At 40.9% G+C, this 18,373-nt stretch overlaps 1 protein-coding gene and 1 long non-coding RNA gene across 8 annotated transcripts in view; one reads left to right on the top strand and one right to left on the bottom strand.

The window, feature by feature from the left end:
- The window catches only part of LOC145525842 (uncharacterized), a 99,049-nt gene that overhangs the window by 70,344 nt on the left and 10,332 nt on the right, over positions 1–18,373 (top strand). Inside the window, exons 3-7 of one of the 4 annotated variants that reach the window (XR_014068443.1) lie at positions 253–382; positions 475–744; positions 837–1,003; positions 7,681–7,753; positions 17,039–17,208. This is a non-coding gene — a long non-coding RNA (uncharacterized LOC145525842). Of the gene's footprint in view, positions 1–252; positions 383–474; positions 745–836; positions 1,004–3,112; positions 6,586–7,680; positions 7,754–17,038; positions 17,209–18,373 lie in introns of those variants that run through there. The other 3 variants (XR_014068441.1, XR_014068444.1, XR_014068442.1) reach the window with 3 other exon arrangements.
- The window catches only part of MED13L (mediator complex subunit 13L), a 284,123-nt gene that overhangs the window by 3,325 nt on the left and 262,425 nt on the right, over positions 1–18,373 (bottom strand). For all 4 annotated transcript variants that reach the window (XM_081539697.1, XM_081539695.1, XM_081539694.1 and 1 more), the window contains 11 exons: positions 18,093–18,285; positions 16,948–17,374; positions 15,958–16,177; positions 14,680–14,868; positions 10,493–10,716; positions 10,162–10,304; positions 7,113–7,271; positions 6,132–6,308; positions 4,813–4,970; positions 2,228–2,389; positions 487–599 (listed from right to left, as the gene is read on the bottom strand). In XM_081539697.1, the coding sequence (XP_081395823.1) occupies positions 487–599; positions 2,228–2,389; positions 4,813–4,970; positions 6,132–6,308; positions 7,113–7,271; positions 10,162–10,304; positions 10,493–10,716; positions 14,680–14,868; positions 15,958–16,177; positions 16,948–17,374; positions 18,093–18,285 (2,165 nt within the window). The remainder of the gene's footprint in view (positions 1–486; positions 600–2,227; positions 2,390–4,812; positions 4,971–6,131; positions 6,309–7,112; positions 7,272–10,161; positions 10,305–10,492; positions 10,717–14,679; positions 14,869–15,957; positions 16,178–16,947; positions 17,375–18,092; positions 18,286–18,373) is intronic.

Here is an 18,373-nt window from a genome sequence, read left to right on the forward strand (position 1 = left end):
AGAAAACATTAGAAAAAGCTTGCATATCTTCTCAAGGTATTTGAAGCATGTTTATAGCTTGCTAAAGTGCAAGAGAATTCTGAGAGAGATTTCCCAACCATGGAATTTGTTTTACTTTACTTATATAATCTATGTTAGGGAGGGTAGAAAATGTGTTCAAAGTCAAGTGCTTTAAGCTCCAGACACGGTTTTCTACCTATCCATGCCTAATCCTGATCTATTTTCATAACCATGACTGCCTCCCGGGAACAGGAAGTGACCGCAGTGGTGCTCACGCACAACTACCGGTGTGACGATGTCTGCTGCACTGTCTGTCCTAGGCACGTGTTGGAGGGATGTGGCTTCTCACTGGCTAATCCGACAGCACTCCACTGCACTAAAGGTAACATCTCTTCCACAAACATCACATTTTACTCTTGTTTTTCCAAGGTGTTTTTCATTAAAACAATTTCAAACTACTGCTATGTTGCCTAGGTCTGAATCTACCTTAAAACATCAGATGTGGTTTTGGAGTCAAGAGGATGTGGAACCCGCTGAGAATTCCTGGCGGGGAGAAGTTCGTCCGTCTGTGCTACAGAAATGTGGTGATGCAGCGAAGCCTGGTAAAAGAACAGAGACCGTTACCGTTCTGACCTAGTCAACTTGGGAAGGAAGCCCGCGTCTGCCAGCAGCAGATACTCTCTAAAGTCCTTAGGAGTCACGGCTTCTAAAGTCCCGGAATCTAAGGTGCTCAGTAACCCCAAGGTGATTCCAAATAACTCCATATCCTAGAACAGAGAGTGGGAAAAAGCTAGCTTTGCAAATGCCCTACAAGTAATTAAACTGTCCCTCTACAGGTTTTACTCTGCAGAAGGCCCACAGTCTGGGTGTGGCCGACAGGGTCACTGTGGTCCCCTCTCCTGACCGCCGTGCTCCATCACTGGCGTGCTGCCCTTCCAGCGTCTCGTCCAAAGGCACATGCTATCCCACTTGAAGCAGTGTGACAGAGCCCTGGGTTCAGCAGGTACCGGCACGTTCTGTCTACTGTGAAGTTCCCCATCAATCTTTAACATAAGGGTTTTAGCATAGTTTTGCTTTATTAATTTTGAAATAATAGTATTTAAGGCAGAGGCAACATAAATGCTTGATTCTCCTTCAAAAGGTGACTTATTTTAAATGGTTTGTTTTCCAGCACAGCTATGAACCCACAGACTTTTTTTAGCAGTCTGTTGCCACCACTGTTCATTCTAATGACCAAAACCCCTGGGCAATGGGAACCCCTCCAAGTTGGCTATGGGATTCTTTGAAAAGACTCTAATAATCTTTGGTAACTTCCATGCTTTTAGGCATGACAAGATGTCTCAGGTACATCATGAATTTCTTACTTTAGTCCTGGAATCAGTCATTCCTCAAAGAACTCTCATTCTTTTGAATGATTAAGTGGTATTGAGAAATCGTACATGTGTCAAGAAGGTGTTTATTGCTACTAAGCTATCATCTCTACGTCTTTTCAGTAAACAGAGCTTAAAAATGGGTATTTTTTTAGAGAGGAAAAGATAAATAATAATTCTAGCTGAAGGTAAAGATTATGGATTTTTAACATAAATTCTTTGATTTCATAATACTGTGTTGAAGTCAGCAGGAGAAGAAAACTGTTTTTGGTTTTAACCATCCAGGCGTATGTGTGTGTATCATATGGATCCCTCTGTGGTGGGGCTTCTGCATCAGAAGGGGAATGCCACAGTCCTGCCGATAAGAATATGATGTTCAAAATCTGCATTTTTGCCAATCTATGGATTTCTTCTAGGTTCTTTCACCCAAACTGAAGTGAGAGATCTTTTGCTTTTAACTTTAATTTGGAGTAAAAATTTCCAAGAAATATACAGGCAGGGGAATGCATAAACCATAGGGTTTTTAGCTCATGCCTGCCCTACTCTAAAAAAGAACACTGGCCCCCATGAAGGGGAGGAAGAGGACACCCAGTCATTGTTGACCTTCCCTGACAGCAGTAATCTTACAAAGAACCACAGGGTGACCTGAGGTCTCCTCCGTGGGCAAACGTCATTCCTCTGTGACATGGTTTTGGGTTCCTCTCCTAAATTCTACTCTCTGCCTCTAGCTGTCAGGAAAACATCCTCAGACTTCAAGTAGACATGAGAGAACAAATACGACAAATTCTCACCAAAACTGATTTTGAGTGTTAGGTCATTCATCCCCCCCAAAACTTCAAACATGACACCAAACCAACCTTTAGGAAGAGGGGACACTGGTTCTGAGCCTGGGGACACGATGACCAAAACCACTGGGGGAGATTCTCGGCTTTGGCGGTTGACACGAAATACCCAAGGGCCAGAGGCTGCTGTTTCAGCTCCTCAGGCGCTTCCCTAGAAAGAAGACGCTCACCCTGGCTCTGAAAGACAAAGTCCCAAAGCATGATCAGCGTTTATCACCAAAGAAAGCTTTCTGTAAAATCATCTTTTCAAAAGAAATCAATATAATTGACATGTAATACTAGTTTCAGGTGTACAACATAATGGTTCTAATTGTGGGAAATAATCACAATAAGTCTAGTGAACATCCACCTTATACAGAGCTGAATGTTTTTTCTTCTGATGAGAACTTTTTTAAAAAATAAGATAAACAGTGAAAAAAAATTACTCGTTAGCAACTGTCAAATATACAATATGGTGTTTTAAAATTATTTATTTATGGCTGTGCTGGGTCTTTGTTGCGGCACATGGGCTGTGGAGCCCTGCTGGACCAGGGACGGACTCTCTGCCCCTGCACTGGCAAGCGGATTCTTAACCACTGGACCACCAGGGAAGTCCCTACAATATGGTATTAACAATGCATTATTACATCTGTAGACACTTACTTTTATAACTGGAAGTTCGTCCTCTCTGACACTGTCACCCAGCTTTTTATCAGTTCACCATGCACACTATAGTGACTAATCCCCTTCCTGGCAGCACCTCACACACAAATCAACTGACTAAGAAAGGGCAGCAGGGGAGGCATTGTCTTTGCCACACACACACACAGATATCTGATGAGATTTATATATATACATATATATAAAACTAACATCAGCCAAGTAAATACAGACTTATTTTCTCTGCTTCCTTTTCTGCAGAACATAAAATCTGCTCCGTGGCGTTATTAGATAACAAACTAAAAATGGAAGGAGAGGACTGACAGCTGAAGGTGCCGCACCGCCCCACCCACCTGCTCTTCCCCTGCAACCAAAACATACGTGCGCACCTGACTGTCCACGGTCAACAAGGTCGTGACACTTCCTGGGGCTCTGACCTGCCAGCAGTGGGAGGTCTGCTCCTGAGGAAGTCTTGTTTCAATTTACAGCAATCCCAAGAATAAGAGATTTTTGTGAGAGCCATACCGGGCATTTTTGGGGTTTTTTGGTTTTTTGCAATTGACATTTTCCTCATCTTTGACTCTTTTAGCTAGCTTCAAGAGTTGAAAATGTACCTTTTATGCAAGCAGTAATAAGTAATCCATTTGTTCTCAAAAGCCTTCTGTTTCAAAGAAAAAAAAAAACCCTCAACTACTACACCAAGTTGTAGCAATTCTGAGTTGCTTAAGAAAAACTGCAACTTTAAATGCTTTCTCCTGTTGTAATGTCTTAACTGAATATCAAAGAATGTTTAATGGTTCAGAAGGAGGAAATGTTGAAAGCCTGTCAGAGTTACCTGGCTGCAGGCGTTCAGGAGTGGAAAACGCCACCCGGCCAGCTTCAGCACAGAATTGTTTGAAGTGTGACATTCAATGGCTTTGAGATGCCAACCAAGGGAGAAAAGACAGCACACCTCTGCTTCTCACAAAACTAACATTACACTTCAGTTACCAGTTCTTTGTTAATGGACAGGCTGAATTATAACAACCAGTACTGGGAGATAGTTGCTAGTATTTCCATTTCACAGAGAAGGTAACTAAGGCCAAGCAAAGTAGAGTAAACTTGTCCAAGGTCACACAGAGCTAGTGAGCTGTAACTCAGAGCTATGTTTATCAAGCTCCAGGGCACATGTTCCTAGCTGCAGTGGTATTTGCCTCTAGAATTCACAGTAATCCTAAATTAAAACCATTCAATGTACAAGTTGTGTTCTTGGTCCCTGTCTAACCCCTCAATCTCTTAGTATTTTAAGTATGATACCAGGATAAGGCATGCATCACCTAGCTTTATGGCACAACCTTTAACGCTTCAATCTTCTGCTAGTTCACCTCTAATATCCCTAGGATATTTAAATATGAAACTAGTTGTTAAGTTCTGTTTTGTCCCTTAATTCCCTGGCATTAACGTGGACACGTCTCCACGTGGGCTCTTCCCATTCCTGCAGGCTGGCTACAGAGGAGGTCGGACTGCCTAAAAAAGGTGGCAAAACACAGACCAAGACAAGGGAGGCCTCTTTCCAAATAACCATCAACAATGTGTTCTTCAGTTAACACAGTTACTCTGCCATGTTGAATAAGCAGGATTATTGAACTAGTCTCTGAAAAGCTGCTGTTTTGGCAAAAATATTACAATTAACTGGCAAATAGCAAACAACCAAAATTAATTTTTGCTCAGAAAACAATCGCATAAAACTCTTACAGCTGTAATGGACTATTCTTCTGATTAAACACAGTCATCAGGAATGATAATACATTTCTTTAGAATTCCTGCCGTTGTTCAAAATAGAACAGAGCCACACTGACTTCACTTGTATCAAGACCACTGGGAGGAAAGGCCCATGTAGTAACGGAGGTCCGCACCTCTAGAAGCCTTCCCTCAAGGCTGCGGTGGGTTTAAATGTGCCAAGTTTCCCAAGTCATGCTTACCCGGCTGTGCTGAAAGTGAGAGCCCACGCCGATTCCAGAAGGAGAGCCTGGGGAGGGGACTGGGGAGGAGTTGGGAGAGGAATGGAGATTCCCAGTCATTAATATGCCAATATCATTGTCCATATCATCTGGGAACGGAAGGTCAACAAACATGTCATCTAGAGGGGAGAGAGAAAAACACAAAAATCAAAAAGCTCATCCACAGCCCCGACTTAAAGCAAAACACGGTTTGTGGGCCTAGGACTGTTCTAGGTATGTATTGTTAACCACTTAGACTTAACGTGCGCCCACTGGGTTCAAGGTGCTGCAAATAAGTCTGTCATTGTGTCCTCTCTCCAGTGATCTCCTAGTGTGAAGTATTAACAGCATGGAGAAATAAAGCACATAAAACTCCAGCCTTCAAAGGCACATAAAAAGATGGCAAAACAGCTAAAGAAGTAATTTAATTATTAAACAAAGTTAAAACTGACTCCATCTATGCATGCAATTAGTAACTAAAAACACTTAAGGCTGAATTAATGCATGCTAATCGGTGTGAACTTGGCCTGAAACTGGAGGCCTCTTACACCAGCAGATCAAAGCACACTGTCTGCCCTATGAAATCCTCCTCTATCGCAGAAGTAAGGTACACACATAGCAGAAACCTTGGAAAGTATAAAAGCGGAAACCCAGTCACCACGAACATTTTCGCTGGTTCTGGTTCTGTATTATTACACCGCGATCATACTACACATTTTATCTGTGTACACACATGCAGGAATGATATCCTTTTACCCTCCCCATTTCATGGGAGCAACTGCTGCTAAAAATTCCTCAAAAAACACTGCAAACGGCTGCATAATATTGAGCATTTTACAGTTTATACTCACTTCTTAACAAATACTTTAAGATATTCAAACCAAGACTATCTATTAAGAATTGTCAACTAAGGAGTTGTTTCAGAGCAAATTAGATTTCGAATGATCAGCAAATAACAGGTGCTATCTTACTACTGCCCAGTAGTCTTCACTCATTTCAAACCAGCTAAGAAATATTTATTGCAACAGTGACACCCATGTACAGGACACAGCCAAACATACTTTTTTGCCTTTCATTTAATGAAAAACAGGAGAAAGTTAATTACCCAAGAGAGGAAAGTGTTTACATGGCCTTGGCAATAGTATAAATGAAATCCTCAAAACCAAAAAGATTCTCAGCCCTTCAGCTCCCTCATGTTCTACAAGCTGTTCATTACAACACAGAAGAACCTGCCGGCCCGGTGATGCCTTGCTATGCGTGGCATTTTGGTGAAGGAGTCGAGCTGCTCTGTGTCCACTCACCATTGTTGGGACTAAACCCATCTTCATTGGGATAGTTGGCTGGAGCCACCTGGATGGTTGACGACGTTGGAAACACCAAGATGTGTGTACAGGAAGCATCTTGAGGGGTATTAAGCTGAGATGCCTGCATGTTCAGTGCAGTACTTCGACCAAAAACAGAGCCCATTGTGACAGCATCTTAAAAGGAGGGGAAAGATATTAATTCCTTTTGTGTAGCAGTGAACTCCAGAAATACATTTTAAGAGGACCTGAGCTGGACTGATATGAGTCTGACACAACTGCCATGACGGATACACATTTAAAGTTGAGCCCATTTGTTTAAATAGTTTCAAGAAACTGACTCAGAGCATTTACCTATGATAACCCAAGCCAGATTTCACATTAGGAAAGTTGATAAAATTGGACTGAGTTGACCAAATGTGATTTAATTAAATAAGTATTTCTAAAAATAAAACCTCCTGTTCTCCTGTGATTGCTAATAATTTATAAAGGACAGTTCTCCCAACAGTGCAATTCTGTAGAAATGATACCATTCGACTAAAAATTGTTAAAATGCGTATTTGTTGAATGCATACTATATGCTAGATTCTGTACTAAATTCTTTACTCATATCATCTCATTCAATCAATAAGGCCAACATCTTGAGCTAAGAACTACTACCCCCATGTCATGAGGAGGACAGAGCACAAAGAAATGATGTAACCTGCCCAACAGGTTGGGGTCAGGCAAATAATTCGCCATGACTCGAAGAGCTCTCGATTACACTCAGGACTCAGGCTCTCTCCCAAGTGATGGTTAACAGATAATAAAGTCACAAACCATTCCCTTGCAAGAGACCAAACGATTTCCACTTTTGAGCCTTGAGTACAATTTTTTTTTCATAAAGATAATAAAGATACAGTCTATATTTGTGTGTGAACTTCAGAACAAATGGACCGAAGTACTGTGATACCTAATTAAGAAAACTGACAAGAGAGTTACCTGGCATCACTACAAAGGAGCCCTGGGGCTCCATGGCAACCAGGCAGGCACTCAGGATAGAAGGCGAGTCTGCGGCAGAGATCCCACACATCCGGCACACGTCCTTGAGCCGTTTACTGATTGTCTGTAGTGAACATTCTCCAAGGAGGATACTCCAATCTGGAATCAAATACCACAGTCTCACACAGTCTTCAGAAATGCATACTGATGTGAGCTTTGAGTGTTTTACCAGTTCTGCCTGATAATTGAATTTCCAGGATCGGGCCCTAAAGGGAATATGTCTTTATACAGGTTCCCCTCCTTGCTACAAAGAAAATGTTACTTGACCTCGATTACACGTCATTAACAAGGAAACAAAGGCCTACCATTATGGAGACTGAGGTGACGTGGGGGCCCAGCACAGACCCAGGCAGACGGAGGGCACTGCTCATACTTTCTGTTGGGGATGTCAGTCTATTCTGTCCTTTCTCCTCCTTCTCCAGGCCTGGTTCTTTCACACCCTCATAGATACTTTTCTTCAGAAGAGAGCATAGTTGGAGGCGAACCTCAGTTTTGTTTACTGCTCTAGGTTGGCTGGTTCATCAAAGGCAAGCAGCAGAAGAAACCAAGGGGACCCTTTCCTGGCATGCCCCAAACAGCTGGTAAGCAATGGGTGCGAGTAATGTACTCTAGATAATTCCACATTAGTTGTTCAGATTAAAAAGGTGGCACAAATTTTCTATTATTTGTTTCTTGCCTGCAAACAAAGGCAGGAAATCTCCTCACAGAACTGCGCAGGGTAATGTTACTCTGGGAATTGAAGAGCACTCGGTCCTCCCTTTATTCCAACCCTGGACACACAGGAAGCCCATCACGTCCCATGACTGCAGCCGCAAACTGTCACATCCCAGAGGCAACGCCATCCCACCTCTCCCCCACCACGTGCCTGCTCTCCCTTAAAAAAAGCAGTTTAAAAAACCCTCAGACTTCCACATTTCATATTCCCAATGAACAGTGAACCGAAGTGGCTGAAATAAAAGGGTCAAGGAACATGGAGGAGGGCGTATGTTTAAAAAACCACAGAAAAACCCAAGATGTGAGTTCAGTATTTAAAAACCAAATAAGAAAGAAAAGCCAAATTGCTATAAAGAAAAGAAAAAAAAAAGAAAGAAAAGCCAATATGATTATTTTTTATCACAAACACTCTGGTAATAAAGAACAGAGATTCACAAAACTGAAATCTATGGACCCATATCTGCTTCTGCTCCACAGAAATGCAATGTGGTGCAGAGCTCAGTTCCCCAAAGGAAGAAACTCATGTCCTGTACACTAGTCTGTTTTCTGTGTTTATTCCTTGAAGGTACATTTTTTCTCAGTCTTTTGATGGAGCCCTTGGTCACACTTGTATCTCTTCTAAAAAAATCATACAAGGGAGGGCAATAGCTCTAATAATTTTCCAAAACACCAAATAACTAGACTACTAGGCTATATTTTTATCCCCACTTCTTCTTTTCTATTATATTCTAACTTTTCCCAAGGGTTAAGAGTAGCTCAAAGCTTTTAAGAAATAAGATTAACTAAAAGGTATACTAGGAGAGAAGACAGGAATTCTGACAGAAATCAAATGATGAATCCCCTAATGAGTCAGACCTCCAGGCTACTGATACAGATTCATTATAAGTATCATATTCTTTTAAAAATGAAAAGGGTGATATTTTCTATTGGTCTAGAGTATGATTTAATAAAAAAAATTCTGTGTATAAGAAGATTCCTAAGCAAACACTTAATACATATTATATAATATTTGTATAAACTGCTGTTAAACCCTAATAATTAACCCCTCTGGGCACCTGCTACAAGAAAAGTTATGTCCATATCAGGGGTTTTATTTCAGGGTTTCCCCAAACATCTGTTATAAATTTCACGTAAACAAATACTATGCACACTCCAACACAAAGGTCCGCAAACTTTGGTCTGCAGGCCAGGTCATGCCCACCACCTGATGTCAGCAACGTCTTTTGGGAATACAGCCATGCCCACTCAAGGGGGTATTGTCTGTGGCTATTGTGACAGTACAATAGAACAGCTGGGTTTCTCAACAGTGACCAGCTAGCCTGCACAGTCCAAAATGTTTACTATCTGGCCCTTTACATAGAAAGTTTGCCAACTCTGCCCTAATATGCATCTGACACATGCAAAATTACCAGGCTAATTTGTGATACATGCTTGCTTGTGCACACACCTTAGGAAAAAACTCACATCTCTATGCGTATACTGGACTTTTTATAAATATGTCATTGATAGGGCTTAAAAAAAAATAATCTAGGCCTGTTCAAATTGCTTATATAAAACTGTACAAGTAGCTCCATGAGGATAATGAATGAGCTGAGCTCAACGTCAGGCAAGGCAGCTGCCAGTGGTCAGTGGTGTTACACTGCACTTACTTTTAGTCCTTTGTTGTATTTCTTCGAAGGAATATAGGTTGGGAGATTCAACTTAAAAAAAAAAATCTGTTAAATTTCCAGACTGCAGACTATCAGACAGTGGTAATGTTTTATAAAGACTGTTCCAATTTGCAACTACTTGTCCTCGTCAACAAAGATTATCTTGTTATCACGCACTAAAACAATACAATCTCCTCACCATCAACCACCAAAAACAAACAAACAAATTCAAGTAAAGGCTGTATATGATGTTTACTATCATCCATAATCTGATATAAAATTTTCCAGGTAAAACTGACTTGTTTAAGAAAGACAACAAACTTACTTGTTCTTCTCACTGACTCAATATACAAATGTTAGAAATTCTAATTTACTAAGTGTCACTTTTTTGATTAATATAAAGAATTATTTTTCTGCTAGGTTCAATATTTAAAATTTTCTTTGTAAATGATTCTGTTGCTAATAAAAAGTCTAAAAACCACAAGTTTACCCTGTACATTTAAAAGAATCAGAAAAAATAACCTGCTCTATCTATTCTTACTACCAACTTGACTGTTTTCTCCCTCAGCACAGTTAATGACACTAGCTCAGCCCTCTTCCCTTCCTTTGCTTCAGGCATTTCTCACCTTTGAGTTCCCCGTGGCCTAGACGCCCAAGTCGCCCGATTACAACTCTCCAGGGCAGAGATGTCATCTGGACAATACCGACGCACCATTCCCACAACTTCTGTAGTCCGATTTTACGTGCAGATACTTTACTCCTCCGTGATCTCAAATAAATGGAAAAGGGTCCCCAAATGAGTCAAAGCTATTACTTAGTACGACAGAACCAAGAAAATTCCAAAGAACCCACCCCCGTGGTACCCACTGCATTTAGGTAGGAGAGTCAGAAAGACCCATTAGCTGAGAAAAGGCACAGTGTCAGTTTACATGCACCATAAACACCAAGGCTCCTCACCTGTTTGGTAAAGCAATATTTACAATACAAGTTTCTAATAATTCTCCATGGAGGTCAGTGCAGGAAGCCAAAAGCCAGCGCTGGTCGTGGGACAGACAATAGCCCACAAAGAGCACGTTGTATTTCTGGCTCGCTTCACCGAGTGTCTCTCCCATCTCTGTCTGCTTGTCTTTGACTGGGGCCAATATAAAAGGAGGGGAGTAAAGCTGGATAGGGCTGGGCCGCTGAAATAAGAATCAAAATCAGCATCAGTAACAACACAGAGCAACTCAACTCGGTGGTCACAACAAAACCCATATAGCACTGAGGGAAACCAACAGGGAGAACTGACAACAGACTGCACCCCGACTAGTCCTATAAGTAAATAATGATACAAAAAGACTGTATAAGTTACATGAGCTAGGGAACTCAATCAAGCCAGTATTTCCTTATGAAAATAAATAATTAGCCCAACTTAGTCATTAGGAAAGTGGATTAAAACCACTATATAGCCACCAGAATGTCCAAAATACAAAAGACAGACAACATCAAGTACTCATGAGAACAGGGTGACTAGGACTCTCCCTCACTGCTGGTATATGATGTGCTTCGGAAAAGTACTGACAACAGCTGTAAAAGCTGAACAAACATGTACCCTCTGATTCCCCATCCCGCAAACGCACATATATGCTGACAAAGGACAGATATAAGCATGTTCATAACAGTATCCATTTTAACAGCTCAGAAGAAGACACACAAAACTAACAAGCCATGTGGGAAGTGTTACTTCTACCTTCTGATTAGCAAGATGTTTGTGGAAGCAGGAAAAAGCAATTCCAAAAAGAAATGGAGCAACCAAAAAAAAGATGAGTTAATGTTTGCAAATACAGAAGAAGAATTTTTCTATGAGAAGGCAATCCTAAAGTTCAACTCCTCAGTGCAGGAGGAGAGTGACATGTGTCTGGGAGGCCGATGGTCCTTTGATGATGTACCAATGAAGCCCCTGCGAACTGTGATGTTAATTCCAGGCAACAAAATGAATGAAATTATGGAAAAACTGAAAGAATATCTGTCTGTCTAACCCATCTCCCATGGACCGTGGTGGGCTTGCTTCTGTTCAATTACCAGAAGACTTGGTGGAGGCTTACTCATGACTTTATTATTTATAAACTCATGACTTTATTCAGATGAAGGTCCTCTTAGAAAAAGTAGGGTTCTGTCACCTGTGTCTGCGACACATTTACAAAATATCTTTGCTTTTTAAAATTTTGGTCAAGTTAAGAATGGTTGATTAAAAACTTTCCTAGTAAGAAGAAAAATGTGGAGTAGTAATTTAAAGAATTCAATAAAAACTTCTACTTTTAGTTTTTAAATTAAAAAAAAAAATAGCTAAGAGAAAACAACCTAAATAACCATCAATAGTAAAATGGATGATAAGCTGTGATAAAGTTACACAAGCAGAATATTAAATGGCCAAGAGAATGAAAAAACTACCACAAGCAACAAAATGGATAATTTTCAACACTGAATAAAAGAAGTCACACAAAAGATTGTAAATTATAATTCCATTTATATAAAAGCCAAAAAAACGGGCAAAATTACACTGTTACAAGTCAAAATAGTGATTACCACTAGAAGGGATGTTAGAGATGGATGCTTGTTATGCTTTATTTCTGGCTCTTAGTTACATAATATTTTTACTTATAGAAATTCAGCAAGCAGTACACTTAAGACTGGGCACTTTTCAGTATGTATATTACACTTTACTATGTGTATGTGTGTGCAATTTAAGAAATCAAAGCATTAGCTGTTACCTGAGACAAATATTTTAGATAAACTGTGATGAAATTTGTCCTTTTTGTTTACAGCTATTACATACATATCAGTATTTAGCAGACTACAGCAGAGGTCAGCAAACTTCTATAAAGGACCAGACAGCAAATACTTTAGGCCTTGTGAGTCTCTCTCACATAATCCTCTCTTTGTAAAAATGTAACCATCACTCCTATCTGGCTGCTCATACACATGCAGGCTGTAGGCTGCGTTTAGCCCACAGTCAGAGTTGCCAACCCATAAATTCTATAGCATAAGAAACAGTAATAATGGAATTACAGAATTTTGAAGTTAAAGGAGACTTTGGAGATAATTTAACCCAATTCCTTCATTTCAGGGATACAAAGATATTCAACAACTTGCTCAAGTTTCAAACCTAACCTTATCACTGATCCATTCTCTCTCCACAGACCTGGAAATTTCATACCAGAAAAACTGAAAACACATAGCCACATAAAAACTCATACACAACTATTTAGAGCAGCATTAGTCACAACAGCCAGAAAGTGGAAAAGTCCACACATCCATCCACTAATGGGATAGACAAGTTGTGGTCCATCCATACAATGGATTATTATTTAGCCATAGAAGAAGTGTTATATGTGCTATGACATGGAGGAACCTTGAAAACATGATGTTAAGTGAAAGAAGCCAGACATAAAAGCTTACATATGGGATGATTCTATTTACATAAAACATCCAGAACAGGCAACCTTACAGAGACAGCAAGTGGAATAGTGGCTGCCAGGAGCTTGCATGAGGCTGTGCCACTGCAGAAATAGAGAATCCCTGGAAGCAGAGGACTGGCGTCTCGGTCACCACTGCACAGTCGACACCTAATACAGAGTCTGGCATGCAGCAGACACTCAGCTTCAGTCACTGAATGAAAGTACAAAATTCTACCTGCAGACTGAGGGAGAGGCCGCATCTAGCAGTTAGCCAGTACCTTAATGCAAGTGAAGATTTATAGACCTCAGTAAGTATTCATAATGTTTGGTTCTTAGGTCTTTAGTTAAGTCAAACAATTGATTTCTCTCTTCCTGTTCCAAAGCAAAAGGAAAGAAAGCATGTTTTCGCGATTTATTTTCATCTGAGCCTCACTTTGTCTCATGAACTCTCACGGGGTTCTGCCAGTATGTTATATAATCTTTTAAAACATTACATAATGCCTTGGGATATCTTAATATAGGTAGTCAGCCTTTACTCACTTCTATGAAAATGCAGACTGCTATTAGCTGTCACTTGAAATTGTGATAGTTTCTTACGAAAGCATAAGGAATGATTGCATCTGAATTGCACAATAAATCTTTTAGTTCTTTACCTCTTGTGGTTAAAGTGTATACAGAAAGGACAAACTCATAATTTCCAGACACAAATAAGAAACAAGTAGAAACAGATTTATTTCCGTTCTAGAAAAAGCTACTAGTAGAGAAAATAGATGACTTGCTCACCAAAGTAAAAAAAAAAAAGCAAACCCAATAAACTAACCTAAAACTGCCAAAGACAGAAGTTTTCTATAACCCCAGAGTAGATGTAAGCTGTCAGCTAAGCAGTTCCCTTCCTTGGGACCAAGCTGACTTGAACCAAGTTACAACAAATGTGGTATTAAGTAGTACGCTGTTTTTTTTTTAGTTTTCCAGAAAAACATTACCAACTAAAATTAGCAATTTTGGGTGTTAAGTTCTGTAACGGTAAAGCGGTGTTTGCTGGCTCTTATTAATGGGTAATTTTTCATGCAAAAGTTGTGGAATTGATTTTTGAAGGCTTTGAAAGTCCTCAACACTGCCCTGTACATCTATCTTCAGGAAAAGATGATTTAGTAAAACAACAGCAATGTACAACTCCTGTTTAAAGCATGTTTGCCTGCTGTTTTCGAGGTACACATCTGCGGAAGATAGGAAGATGGAGGGAAAACACATTCATCCACACACAGAAGCACAGAGACCAGGGGAAGAGAAGGCATCAGAAGGTGAGGGGCCCATGTAGAGTGAACACACACACAACAGCTGCTCCAGGAGGAAAGAGCTGGGAAGGGAGAGGTAGAGAGCGATTCAAGACACAGATCAGCTTCCAAAAATAATGAGCAAAATAAATATAGGAAAGCTGAACATTAGTAAGTAAAATAGTAAGTAAAAAGGATAAGTGTATTGTTGCCTTACGTCTTACATCAAGAAAAAAGCAGGAGTTTGCTTGCCTCCTTTCTCAAAAAATTATACAAGTTCAGAGAAGTTATCTCCTCCATTTCAACTTAAGGATTAGAAAAATCTACCACTCTTATGTAAAGGGAGAAGACAGAACAAGCAAGTAACTCTCCTGGCTTGCATCTTTAGTATAAAAGCAGTCTTTTTGCAAATTTCTGCCCTGCTGCTGCCTACCTCCGGGTTCTTGAGAGTCATCTCAATGCTGGCGGCAGGCCCGAATCCTGTGAGGGATTTAATGTGGATCTGTGTAGGCAGAGGTCGCCTGCACTGGCAGTACACTGAAAATGCCATGGACTTCAAGTATTGAATGTAGAAAACTTGCTCATCCTTCATTGTCTGCAGCATGTACTGGCAAGGCACAATCTACAGGCACAAATACAAACAAAACTGGAAATGGATCTAATATGCTAACAAGGCAGGTGGAAAATGAAATGGTATGAATTCTTTATTTGAATGGGGGAGGCAACTTTAGTCTTAAAATACAGAAATGCCAAACATAATATAATCCAACCTTAATTCCTTTCAGTGACACAAAGTCTTATATTACAAATAACAGCAGTTTAAGAAGGGATGTCACTCTGCTAGGCAAGTTACATTGTCACTTAGAAATTACCCTGTTCCCATTTTAGGGATAAATTCTCAATTTATTGTTGCCACGCCCTCAAATTTTAAAACTTGCTTGTAAATATATTTCTCAGTTCTATCACGTATACACTTAATATGCATGGCATCACTGGAATTACTATCTAATCATCTGAGACACAAACTTCAACAAAAAACTATCAACAAACTACACCAGGAACTTTAAATTCAATCTTTTAATTCTATAGAAATGACTTGAGTTAAAAGGGACAGTAATACAAAAATCTAAACACCCATCATTTTTCACCTATTAAATTATAAACTTAAAAAAATTATTACACTATGAAGTTGACAAAGGTGCAGTGAAAATGAGCATGCTCATTCACTCCTAAAAGAACTGTGAATAACTATAACCTTTTGGGAAAGGAATCCGGCATTATTTATCGGTATCTTTATCTAAGAATCCACTTGAGGAAATGACTTGGAATGTAAGAGAGAGAGTACACATAAAGATGTTTATTATGGCAGCATTCATTTATTTATTGGTCACACCATACAGTTTTCGGGACCCTAGTTCCCCAACCAGGGGCTGAACCTGGGCCCCGGCATTGGAAGCACAGAATCCCAACCACTAGACTGCCAAAACAGTGAAACGGTAGAAAAAAATTACATAAAAATATGATCTCAACTGTGTAAATAAACACAGAAAAGAGGTTAGAGAAACATCAAAATGCTAACTAATAATGTCTGAATCTAAAAGGTAGAATTAAGAATAATTTTTTTTCTGTTTTCATATGCATACAATTTAAAAAAAAATGTATTTACTTTCATAAAAACAACAACAAAGTAAATAAACTTGCAGTTAGGTACCTGGAGAATGAAAGAATTTCTCATATGCTCAGGTAAATTATCCAGCATTTCTGTGTAGCAGCGCATCAAACTCAACAGCCAAAAATTTCCGGAAGTGGAGTCTTCCTCCGCAGTGTACGTGAAGGGGTCCACCATGTAAATGACGACAGCGGGAGGGTAGGCTTGGCTGTCTGCAGAGTCGGGCTCCGTGGGAATTCCTATCCTCTCCCTTTCTGTAACACTGCAAACAGAGCCACTTATGAGACACGCAACATAAATTATAAAAAATACATCAACTCCAGAGCAGACTGACTCCCTGGACAATGATTACAGAGTCAATGCAACATCAATAAGGAACAAAATGAAGGCAAACCAAGTCAGTCGGCACCAAGATAGATGGAAAATGACAACGTGCTTCTCTAAAATGGGAGATCTCTTTTCACCCCCATGGTTTCCTTCTACAAAGATGTTTTATAATGCTGTTACGTTAATACGAAGAGGCTGAAAGTGAAAATGTTAGTCACTCAGTCATGTCGGACTCTTTGTCCAGCTGTAGCCCACCAGGCTCCTCTGTCATGGGATTCTCCAGGCAAGAAGACTGGAGGGGTTGCCATTCCCTTCTCCAGGGCATCTTCCCGACCCAGGTATCGAACCGGGGTCTCCTGCATTGCAGGCAGATTCTTTACCATCTGAGCCACCAGAGAAATATTATTCATATATTCATATAGTATTATTAGTAATATTAATTACAATAAGTATATTAATTAGTAAGTACATACTATGATACTAGTAATACAATAATTACTAGTAAGTTTATAAGAAGTTCTCAAATTTCTTAACACTGAACTATAGACTGACAGTTGTTAACCTTCTTTGGGGAAGAAGAGAAATACAGCACTTCACCAGGTTTAGAGATTGAAGTAGAGCGGGAAGTTGAGGGGGCTGGGGGCACAGAGAAGCGTAGCCCAGGGGTCCAAGCCAAAGCCACTCAGCCCGGTCAGAGTACCGTACCTTTCCTGTCCGTCCTGGGAGGGCTGTGAGGAGCTCTGCCCAGGCTCGCTGTCTCCAGCACAGCCCAGGTTCCCTTGTGTTCTCTCTGCAGCACTGGCCCCGGTGCTGGGGTTCTGCCCCCCGACACTACCGCTGAATCCTGAGGAAGAGGTAGTGCTGATCTGGTTGATGATGGGAGCAGAGGCAGATGTGGAGACCGGTGGCCCGGCGGAGCCAGAGGCGGAACTGCTTGCAGCCGGGTTCAGAGAACTGCCGTTGGAGGTGGGATTAAATGCACTGCCCGCCGCGGGCGCGGCCGAGCCTGGATTTGAGGCTAAAGGCCCAGCGCTCCCAGGTGGCACTTGCGCCTGTGCTGCTGCTGGTGGGGTCTGGTACTTAGGTGGCATCAACAGGCTGCTGTCGAGCTGCAGAGTGGCCAGATAAGGTGCTGAAAGAGGACACGCAGAGAGGTGACTTCAGGGACATTCTGCAGGTCTGGTTGACACAGATATTCAGAACAGTCACTTTCTAAAGAGCTATGCTTCCAGGCTGCAATACTCTGGTTCTGACACCCAAAATGCTATCTCCACACTGGAACACAAGATTGTATATAAACAGGGAAATAAACATGGGGCTACTTATTATAAATTCTAGAGAAGAGCCTTATTTGGAGAACAGAAGAAAAAGAAAACCAATCATTTCGTTTTCAGGAAAACCAATCATTTTCCTTTCAGACTGATTCTACACAGCTTCACTAAAAACTGAGAGGCCATGTTTTCTACAGCCATCATGGGATGTTATGCTCCTATGTGTATAACGCCTTGTAAGCTAGGTCTAAGATTCTTTTGAGAATCTGGGTTAAAATTAACCAGTTAATACCAAATCATGCTGCTACATTCTCGAAATGTGGGGTAAATTAGATATGACTTCTTTAGGCTACTTTAAATAGCTCTTCAAGAATATACATGCACATAAAAACTAGCATTTAACTACTTAGAACAAAAAGATGGTGCGCTCAGTCACGTACAATTCTTTGCGACCCCGTGGACGGTAGCCCATCAGGCTCCTCTGTCCATGGGATTTTTTCAGGTAAGAGTGGGGGAGGGGGGAAACAATCTGCTATTCCACATCTCAAATTTGACTTTGTCATGTAAATCCCCATTTACCTAGGTGATGGCGGCAAACTTGCGCATAAAGTTTGAGTCTGGAATGATTGTCACTCTCCTCACTGCCCCACGGCTGGCTGAACCACTCGCTCACGAGCTCCTCCGTCAGCTTCTGTGCCACGGTCCTCCCCACACGCATGATCCCGTCGCGCAGCACTTTGCAGATGGGCTTGTGCTGCCCAAGCCGGCACATCTGACAGAACACAGCAGACCCACTCAGAACAGGGACCTTCCCTCCTCAGAACGCACCGTCAGCCACTGAGACGCCTGACATACACACA

Source organism: Giraffa tippelskirchi, chromosome 11 (assembly GCF_054371585.1).
Source record: "Giraffa tippelskirchi isolate mGirTip1 chromosome 11, T2T-mGirTip1v1.2.pri, whole genome shotgun sequence".
Classification (NCBI taxonomy): Eukaryota; Metazoa; Chordata; class Mammalia; order Artiodactyla; family Giraffidae; genus Giraffa; species Giraffa tippelskirchi.